Raw genomic sequence first — 11,131 nt, forward strand, 5'->3', positions numbered from 1 at the left:
AGTTGGCTCACAGAGAGGAGCAAGCGCGTCAGAGGTAGCCAATTCGACATATAGAGGATCAAAGCTCTAAGACCCCTCAGCAAAATGTTGTTACACCTTTGAGTCGGTCTCAGGCTATAGGGGTCCAATGGATTCGGAATTGTCAGGAATTCCAGAATCGAGATGCTCTATATCGACGGAACCCATAGTGGGGACATCGAGGACCTCCTCGAAATCAACATCCATACTACCGTGGTCAAGCCAGAGGATACCCAAGGGGTAGAGGTAGAAGGAATCTTAAACAAAATAAGAAGCCTCAAGCAGACAGAATAAAATAATAGACTTCATTGAGGAACATATAATCCATCGATTCGGAATTTCTCAAACATTGAGCACTGATCAAGGGACTATATTTACTGGTCAGTGAATTTAAAATTTTGCAGCTTCGAGGAATATCAATATGGTTACTTCAACCCCTTATTACGCACAGGCTAATGGGCAAGTTGAGGCAGCAAATAAGATTATGATAAGTTTGATTAAAAAACAAATTGGAAATAGACCTCGAACTTGGCATGAAACGTTGAGTCAAGTACTATGGGCTTATCAAAATTTACCAAGAGGGTCGACAGGTACGTCACCTTATAAATTAGTTTATGGCCATGATGTTGTGCTCTCATTGAAAATTAATTTGAATACTTTGAGGATATCTAAATAGAACAACTTGCCAGTCGATGATTATTGGAATGCTATGCTTGATAAATTAAATAAATTAGACTTAGCGAATATTGGCACTGGAGAATATGATTCGACAAAAAGAAAGTGTTGCTCGAAATTATAATCGTTGAATAAGAGAAAAGTGCTTCAGTATAGGCGAATTGGTTTTGAAAGTTATTTTGCCAATGAAAAAGAAATCGAGATTTCTTGGCAAATGGTCCCATACTTGGGAAGGTCCTTTTCAAGTGATAGGATTGTATTCGGAAAATGCATACCGAATCAAAGATATTGAATCAGGAAATATAATTAACTCGATTAATGGTAAGTACTTAAAGCAATATCATTATTTGTTGAATCAAAATCAAAATGCATAAGTTCGAGAGAAAGGGAAACCATTACAAATACTAAAATTTAAGGAGAAGAAATATGAGGCGCCATGAGTCTTGCCAAGTCTGAGCGTAACTTTGCCCTTTTATTGTTCAGGACTGAGAGTGCCTCAGCATGCCTAAATTTTTCATATAGGACCTTCTCAAATTATTTCCCACATTCTTCTTGTTTGATCTCAATAGAAACGATTTCTTGGATGAGTTGTTGTTGTTCTTGCTGGGCAGTGGCTAGAGGCGTGGTTATATCAGCTCTTTTCTTACGAATTTTGGCAAGTTTTCATTAATCTGGGCCAATTCCGCTTCAAGTTTTATCTCTTCCTTATCATAATGAGCTTGAACAGAAATTACCTGAGAGATTCTCAAATCGAATTCCTCACGGGAAGCTTTGATTGGCTGGAGGGGCTGCAGTATAGCCTTTTGCCTCGGTTTTGATCTTAGCTTCCTCGCTTTCAATTTCTTGAAGCTTGTTCTGGATAGCTACGCTGTTGTTGGCAATTTGCTTGCATTGATGGACTATGGCAGAATGTGGAGAAGGATCCGAGAGTTCAAAGGCAGAGTTCAAAAGATTAGACAAAAGCTTGTTGAGGGTTGCATCACTAATCCAGTCAGTAGGTGAATGGTTCAAGAGTTTGAAGAGTGATAAAAGCTGTTCTCGAGCATCAACATTTAGCTCAGATGGAGGACCAGATGTAGAAGGACCAGGGAGTATAGGGACAGAAATTGGTACTTCGTCTTCTTGGATAGCTTGATTGAGGATGGAGATCAAGTTGACCAGGGTAGCACTTGTAGGTTCGGTAGGGACACCCAAATTCCCAGATCCTTGACCTAGGGGAGTTTAGAATCCAGTTTGTTGGGGAGGACTGGAGGTTCTCTGAGGAAAAGGAAAGGTTTCCAAGACTCTGGATGGAGGAGAATCTAAAGCAGTAGTTTCAGCGACTCGAGAGAGAGATTCAAAGTCAGGGGCTACTTGGCATTCAGCAGAAAGTGCAGCCTGGTTAGCTGGAGAAACATGTCCAAGGATCAGAGTCTGTGTTGGAGAGTGCTGAGTGGGCTCCATTGTTAAGTTGACTATTTGTGTCTTAGTTGGATTCGAAAAAGCGACTTGGAGGGGCTGAACAGACCCTGTAACTTGGATTGATGAATGAGATGTGGTTTGTCCCTGGTCATGTTGTTGTTGTTGAGATGGCTGATCAGGTGCCACAGGTGACGTGATTGATTGAGCAGCAGTAGTAGGCTGACTTGCAAGATACACAGTTATGAGTTAAGATTTATTTTAACTTAAGTGGAATATATGTAGAAATGATATAGTGTACCAGAATGGGTCTTATTCTTCGAACTAGCTGAAGACCTAGATCTGAATCGATTGTATCCTCTGATTGTGAGGATGCAGCAAGGATATTTTGAATGGATGGTTCACTATCCTCAGAGGAGCTTTCACTTGATGGATGCAACTGTAATTGATGAAAGATTGAAATTAAGAATTGTTAAGTAAATGTGATTTTTGAAGTATTTCAGTTCGAAGTGCATATTTGTAGGTAGAGAGTAGTTACCCTTCTGGAAGTTCTTGTGGGAGTCCTTCGACTCTTTCGTTGTGGTTGTCGTGAGGAGGCTGTGGTGTCAGCTTTTCTTTTTTGAGATCTTTTAGGAGAACCTTCAGCAGCAGGAGTCGTTCGAATAGTAGAATGCTGGATTTCCTTTAAGGTACGAGTGTACCTGGAGTAGTAAGCAGTCCACCATTCGAAACAAGATTTGGTGATATATGAACTGTGATCATAAACGAGAAAATTGAAATGCTCTTTCTGTTGTTGATTTTTCAAGAGGCAGAAATCAAGTTCCCTTTGAGAAGTCAAAGTGATATGGCAAAATGGTTTATTGTTTCGAGGAAGTGGAGTTGGGATGGCTTGTGAGAAACCCAGTTGCCTTGCTGTGAAATGAGGGGCGTACAGGGTCACTTTGAACTTTTTCTTTTTGTGTTGGGGCAGCCCTGTGGGAATTACTTGAACAGCTAGCAAATTTTCCCAACTTTGATTAGCCAATTCATTTTCTTTAGCGTCATTTGGAAAGAGTAAACGCTCAAGCCATGCAGAACCACAATTTCAATGCATGAAATGGGTGAAATTGAGGTTTTCATTGTATAAATCTTTACAGGAATGGAAGAGAGAAAAAACAGCCCAAAATTGGTCTTCGTTCGATTGTATTTCTGAGAAATCTGGCTTAAAATAAGCCAATCGGAAGCTTTCGATGTGCTGTTTATCGGTAGCACCACCTCCAGGCTTTATCATATATTTTTCAAAAATGGCATTAATCCATAGTTGGAGAAGCCAAAGAGGGCCACTTGTACTGATCAAATAATTGTTTCGAAGACTATTTACAAATTGGCCAAGCTCTTCGAAAACATGCCCTAAAAGAAGCTTGGCCAAATTAAGATTATTTCCTTCATGAAGTAGAGCAACCAGAGCAAGAAAAAACTTTGACATTTGAACACTTCAAAAACAGAAAATGATTGTATTTATCCATAGAACAGAAAGGCTACATGCTCTTCGTCTGTAACAGCAGTGTCCTCTGCACCCATGTGATGAGTAATAAAGTCACTATAGGAATTGGTGGGGACAATATTGTATTAGTGTCTAGGTTGCATATCAGAGGTGAAGTCTGGAAGACTTATCGGGAGCCCTGTAATAGCGGCTACGTCCAAAAGAGACATACCAATCATTCCACAAGAAAGGTGAAAATTGTTGGTAGTTCTATTCCAAAAGCATGTTACAGCTCTAATCATCCAAGGGAGCATTGAAAGTGAAAAGTGGGAAAGTCTTAGAAGGTCTTGAATCCCCAGAGCCCCCCAAGTAGCGCTCTTTGTGGGAGCAAGGCGCTGATGCCAGGCTGTAAAGTCAGTCCCTTGAGGGTTAATCTTTGAATTATTTTTGAAAGGTTTCTGATTGATGAAGAAAGAGATATCGAGGGCTTGGTTGATCAACAAATCCTCCCCTTGAGCACTAGGGAAGAAAGGTAGTTTCTTGTTTGCCCTTTCTAGAGATTCGATGGGTCCAACGAAACAATGAATATCTCCGCCTACCGTGAAAGGGATTAGGATTCTGGTATCATTGATTTGAAGTTGTGGGTCATCAATAACTTCATCATTTACATTATTCAACACATGGAGGGCTGGTGGAGCTGGTGGTGCCACCCCGGGACCTTTACTGTTGTCTTAGGTAGCAGCATGAGATAAAGAAGCAGCCATTGCAGCACAAAGAAGAATGAATTGAAGGGTAAGAGTTGTGCAAGAAAGATTGATGCAAGAGAAATTTAGGAAGCAAGGGTTTGAGAAAAATCGAATAAGGGCGAAAGTGTCGAATTTAAAGGGAGTGTTGCTATAGCCGTTATTGCAGAAGGAATTCAAAGAGAAAAGAGGTAACTTTGCGAAGAAGGCGAAGTGGTGGAGAGAGAAAGCGCAAGTCACGGGAAACGTGTCGAACAGGTCAGTATTAATGGGAAGTTAAATGGTAATTATTACTGATTCAGAAGATTGAAGTTTAAATTAGGATTAAGTGTTTTATCTTCCAAGAAATGATTTCGAAGACATTGTTTATTAGCAAAAAGAGTGGGAACGGTTACCTGAGATTGTACATACGAGACATCATCATGCCATTAATGATCGGTTATAGAAGTAGATTATAAATATTAGAAAGTCTTAGAAAATAAGGGTTGGAACTTTCCTTTAGAAATTACTCACGCACACTCACATCTCAGGGACTTTCTGAGTCTGCTTCAAGTCAATTATCTGTAGTGTTCCTTCCACATGTCTTTACTTTTCTTTTAAATTTCTTGTAAATTTTATCTTTCAAGCAAATTTATATTTTAAGCAATATTTATCTTTCGAATGTAATTTATATTTCAGTACTTCTAATTTTCATGTCCAAAGTCCTTTGACCCAGTCGAAGGTACCTTTATAGCTTTCTTTAAATTTTAACACAATCTTCTTCGATTTCAGTAAATTTACTTTTTGAATGGTTGGTTTTTTCAACTCTTTTATTTTTTATAATTTTAATTTACTTTTTATCTAAAAATTTGTCTAATTGGAGATAATTTGATGCACTTATAGAAAATTGGTACCTGTAAAAGAAGAGTAAATTTTACTTCCAAATTATTAGATATTGAACTATCATCAATTTGCTAAAAATCGACAAAACAATGTGTTCTTGTTTTTGGGGGATCGAATAAGTTACAAGTTACAAATAACATGTATAAATTATACATTTATGCTTCTCTTAGGCTATATTGGTTAGCATTATGTACACACATGTACATATGTATAATTTCATATATTTACGGCTTATAATTTGTAAAATAAAACAAAAATTATTTTAAAAATAATAAAAAAATCTATGAGAATAATACGAAAAATATGCTAAAAAATATATAAATAATATAAAAATTTTACAAAAGTAACACAGAAATTATGTTATGACTTTGGTATGATGATATCATATACGAAGAACCAGAAAAAGGGAGAAAAAAAAGAAGAAGGGACAATAATAATAAAAAAAGAGGAAAAGAGGAAAGAAATACACTACGCACAAGAGAAAGAGAAAAAGGAAAAAAGTAGACGACGGTAAAATATGAAGGAAAAAGAAAAATATAATATTGTTTTTATCTTTTGTTTATTTGGTTTTTGCACCTTTGGTATTATGTTTCATTAATTTTGTCTTTATTATAAGAGGCGCGCTACACATCCATGTAACTATGTAATTAAGTTGGGCCAAGTTCAAATAGAGTCACGCGCATTAATGATTGAAAATTCTTCGCTACTTTGCGCTCATTATGAAAAACGTTACTTCTTCCTCAACACGAAACTGCTCCTTCTCTTCGAATCTCTCTCGAAATCACTCAAACTTCAGTTACGTTCTCTATGAATATCACTACTGGAGAAGAATCGCGAGAAAATTTGGCAATGAACAACCAGAATCGAATGAAAACAGCAACAGAGATTTGCCTTCCTCCTCCTCCTCATTCTCCTTCTTCTTTTTCGCGTTCCTTATTCTTCACGTGTTTTCTCCTTATCTTCATTCTTTTATTGTTATTGCTGCCGTTTTTTTTGTCTTTTTCTCGTTCTCTCCTGATGAAGAAGCAGTTGAAGGTGAGGATGAAAAGTTTTAAATTATGCAGAATAGAAATGAACCGAAATGACCAACTCTACTGAACCGAACATCATTCATGTGCTGAATAAAACGTCATAAACATTTAGTCATCAAAGAAAAATATTTCTACATGCACAAGGATTCAATTGAACACACTAACAATCAAGTAACTAAAAAAATGAGCAACTCTACTGAACCGAACAATATTTATGTGTTGAATAAAATGTCATAAACATTCAATCATCAAGAATAGCATTTTTCCATGCAAAAGAAGTCAACTGAACACATAACAATCAGGTGAACTGAAATGACCAACACCACTGAACCGAACACCAATCATGTGCTGAATAAAACGTGATAAATGTTCAATCAGTAAGAAAAATATTTTTGCATGCACAAAGACTCAACTGAATACATTAACAATCAAGTGAATCAAAATGAGTAACTCCACTTAACCGAGCAAAATGTTGGTATTATTGGTGATGATTATAACGAAAGAAGAATCTGCGTGCGCGAAGAAGAAGAAGCAGAAGAAGAACCTACGTGCGCGAATTTGAAAGAAGAAGGAGGAGGAGGAAGAGGAGGAGAAATACTATTTTTGTTAATTGAAAGTTGATCACCATTTATTCACCACATGAACATTGTTCAGTTTGGTGGCCTTTGTGATTTTGATTCACCAAATGAATGTTGTTCGGTTCGGTGGCCTCCTTTTACTTTTTTCAGTGTTTAATATTATTGTGATAGCATGCAGCAATCATTTCCTAGCTGTCTCAACGTAATAACCTCATTCAACTAATTTGAAGTTAATTCATTCATTGTTTTCATTCAGAAGTGTAGATCGAAGAAGAAAACGAAGAAGAAGAACGACGGAGCTTATTACGTTGAATTCAATGCAGATCAATAATGAAGAATGTGAGTAAAGAAGAAAAATGCAAACAGAGGAGAACGACGAATTTTATTAGGTTGAAGAAGAAGAATAAAAACGCAAGAAGAAAACAAGGTTTACATTATATGAGGCGCATGTATAACAAACACGTAAGGGGGTTGGGGAGGCGCGTCTGATTGAAGTTACTTGAATAACTTAGATGAAAAAATTAGGGCAATTTACTGATTTAAATAAAATGGTCGAAACCTTTACCTAAATGTGCAAAACGGATTGTTGTTACGTGCATGTGCAAAAACCTATTTACTGATTTAAATAAAATGGTCGAAACCTTTACCTAAATGTGCAAAACGGATTGTTGTTACGTGCATGTGCAAAAACCCAATTCTATGTAATCCGTGGCAACCCACCACGGTTTCTGAAATGTGCATAAGCCGTGGCAGGTCCCAGCGGTTTACGAAGGAGGCGTGGCATGCATAAACCGTGGTAAGTCACCACAGTTTATGATGAAACTGAACTGGTCATAAACCCTTGCGGGTTACAACGGTTTATGTGGGTTCAATTATGGCCAGAAAACCTTGTAGGTTCCCATGGTTTACAATGACGGGAACTCTATATATATGTGGGTGATTCAAGCTCCATAAGAGATCATTCTCACAATGGCTAGTGAGGAAGAGAGTTTTCTTGCCTTAGTGCATTGCTCTGGGAAAATAAAAAAAAGCAAAAGCCAAGGTGTGAAGTTTACCGACAGAGAACCACTGAGTATTTTTATCCATTCGTCGATGAGTTTGTCAGATTTGAAGAACAGCATCTTGGAGAAGCTTGGCGTGTTGGGTAGCAAGTGGGTGAAGAAACTATTCTACAAGATTCCCATGGCGGTTGTCTCGACCGGTGTTCAGTATGAAACCTTTGCGGTTAAGGCTGATGAAGATATTAGGGTTTTGTTCTAATGTGTAAGGAGTTTTCCGGAGATCAGAATCCATGAGTTGTTCGCGAAGTTGGAGGTTGGTGGCGATAGTTCTGGGGCATCCGCTCCAGTTCCTAGCCCAACTGCCGCGGGTGGTGCATCTAGTTCGATGCCTGCGGTCAGACTGTATCTTCCACCGGTTCAATCACCTTCGTTTGCGGCTGATTTAGACCAAACGGAGGTTGTTGGTTCTGTACCTTTGGAAAATGCAGCAGTCATTGAGCCTCCCCACGTTGTGGGCACCGGTGGTGGCCTGGTACCTTATATCGAAGACTTTGGTGGACCTGATCAAGTAGAGAATGCAATGCGTGACGATGAGTCTGGCCAGGAGCCTGTTGATATCGTTGGTGACAGCGACGATGACACAGGTGGCGATCCACATGCGCAGCATCGGCCTTCAAGTTCTGGTTCTCATTAGTACCCTCCACACTTCTCCACACTAAACTTGGATGCTCTTGGTCAACAGGAAGACGGTGGTAACACATTGAGGGGATCTTCTACAGAATTTCAGATTGGGCAATCATTCCAGAGTAAAGATGAAGCTGTGCTGAGTGTCAAGGACTATAGCATCCGGCGAGGTGTTGAGTACAGAGTCATCGAATCAGATCATTTGAAGTATCATAGAAAATGCAAGGAATTCGGCAAGGGTTGTAGTCGGTTGATTCGTGTAGTGCTTCATGCACGAAAGGGCACTTGGGAGGTTAGGAGGTACAACGGGCCACACACATGCCTCGCAACTTCTATTTCAAGTGATCACCGTCAGCTGGATTACCACGTTATCTGTGCGAGGATTCTTCCTATGGTTAGGGCAGATGCTGCGGTTACGGTAAAGGTACTTCAACAAGCGACAGAATCCGATTACGGTTTCAGGCCTAGTTACAGGAAGGTTTGGATGGCTAAGCAGAAGGCAGTGGCACAAATATATGGAGATTAGGAAGAGTCTTACGCGGAGTTGCCACGTTGGATGCTAGGGGTCTAGGCGACAAAGCTGGGAACAATCACGGTGCTGAAGAGGTCTCCTGTTTGGATTGGTGGTGGGGTTGATGAGTCCACGGTGTACTTTCACCGGCTTTTCTGGACATTTCCACCCTGTATTGAGGCATTCCGGCATTGCAAGCCCCTCGTCAGTATTGATGGTACCCACTTGTATGGGAAGTATGGAGAGACGCTGCTGTTGGCGATAGCTCAGGACGGGAACTCGAACATTCTCCCGATAGCATTTGCCCTTGTGGAGGGTAAAAATGCAGAGTCGTGGTCATTCTTCTTGTCCAATCTCCGAGAGCATGTGACTCCTCAGGAGGGTATCCTTGTTATCTCTGACAGGCATAATGGGATCAAGGCAGCGCTTGAGGCACCTGAGACTGGGTGGCTGCCTCCTCGGGCTTTCCGGGCCTACTGTATTAGGCATGTGGCTGCGAATTTCACCCTAACGTTCAAAGGTAAGGACTCAAGGAGGATGTTGGTGAATGCTGCCTACGCAAAGACTGAGGCTGAGTTTTACTACTGGTTTGACATCATGCAGACTGAGAATCCAGCAATGTGTGACTGGGCCAACCGGATGGAGTATGACAAATGGACCCAACATGAGGATGCTGGTCGACGGTTCGGGCACATGACCACAAACATCAGTGAATGTGTGAACTCTGTGCTAAAGGGAACTCGCAACCTGCCGGTCACATCGTTGGTTAAGTCAACCTACGAGAGGCTTGCTCAGCTATTTGTGGTACGGGGACAGACAGCAGAGGCACAACTCGGATCTGGGCATGAATTCTGTCAGGCATTGGTCAAGGCTATTGATCGGAACCTAAGAGACTCTAGGTGCTTCACTGTGACATTATACGACAGGCATCAGTCCGAGTACACCGTCGTGGAGACAACACCAACCGGGAGCTTCTCGCTGGGTAGCTATAGAGTTTCCCTTAAGGATCACCGATGCAACTGTGGCCACTTTCAGGCGATGCATTATCCTTGTTGCCACGCCATTGCTTGTTGCGCCTACTCCCGGCTTAACTGGGTGTCATATGTTCACGAGGTGTATCGTATGAGTGAGGTGTTCAACGTTTACAAGCAGGGGTTTCTCCCACCTATCCCTGAAGGACTATGGCCTCCATATGCTGGGCCTACCATCATCCCTGACCCTAATATGTGGCGTGCAAAGGAAGGTCGTCAAAAGACAACCAGGGTCCGTGGCAGTATGGATCAGTCTCAGGAGAACCAGCCGAAGCGTTGTGGGCTATGCCGTCAGCCTGGGCATACGCGGAGGAACTGTCACCAGCGAAGACAGAGTGGTAGAGGGGATGCGTAGATCTCATGTCGTGTAAAATGCCGTCTATGCTGTTTCAGTTGTTTCAAGGTCTAGATAATCTTAGTAATGTATGGTTGGTTAAGTCTGTGTCTGCCAACATGTTTCTTTAATGCAAAAATTTCAGATGAATAAATTCCTGTTATTTTACTTGTTTCATTAAACCACTTTGGTATCGTTCATATTGTGCATTATAATATAAACCTTAGAGTTACATATCAAAGAAGCTGAAACCGGTTAAACTGCTAGGTCAAAAGAAAAATAACATTTAACATAAGTCTGAATGCCATAAATACTCACTAGCATGCTAAATACATAAACTAACAAAGTCCTTACCGGACAGGAGCATATAACATAACTAATCAGAATCCTCAATGGTGTCACTATCATCATCGTCGAACTGGCCAAGCAGGTGACCTCCGGTGCCACACAAAGGAGGACCCCTCACCCGCCTCGGTCTGGGATCTGCCACTGGTGCTGAGGGCTGTGCGGGAACCGCGCTGAAAGCAGAGGCAGGTGTCCCTCCTAACGCAAACCATGGGTCAGACGGAGATACTGCAGGCTCGTTGAGGTCAATTGCCAACTGAGCCTGAACATCGTCACTCCGTGGCTGCTAATCATCAAACTGGCATGCTCCTCAGGCATCTGTGGCCTATAATGGGTATCATCATCATCCCTAAGCATGTCTGCTATGTCCCTGTAGAACTCGGACTCAGTAACAGGATCATCAATGTCCATCCCGACAGCAGCGGTAGTAAACTCAGT

General features: G+C 40.9%; 1 protein-coding gene across 1 annotated transcript; it reads left to right on the forward strand.

Annotated features, from left to right (window-relative positions):
* The first annotated feature begins 7,879 nt into the window (after nucleotides 1–7,879).
* LOC107488728 (uncharacterized) lies at nucleotides 7,880–10,369 on the forward strand. The gene is made up of 4 exons (XM_016109499.1): nucleotides 7,880–7,995; nucleotides 8,056–8,471; nucleotides 8,568–8,950; nucleotides 9,044–10,369. The coding sequence occupies exons 1-4, from the start codon at nucleotides 7,880–7,882 to the stop codon at nucleotides 10,367–10,369; spliced, it is 2,241 nt and encodes a 746-aa protein (XP_015964985.1).
* Nucleotides 10,370–11,131: the final 762 nt, after the last annotated feature.

This window comes from Arachis duranensis, chromosome 5 (genome assembly GCF_000817695.3).
Source record: "Arachis duranensis cultivar V14167 chromosome 5, aradu.V14167.gnm2.J7QH, whole genome shotgun sequence".
In the NCBI taxonomy this organism is placed as follows: domain Eukaryota; kingdom Viridiplantae; phylum Streptophyta; class Magnoliopsida; order Fabales; family Fabaceae; genus Arachis; species Arachis duranensis.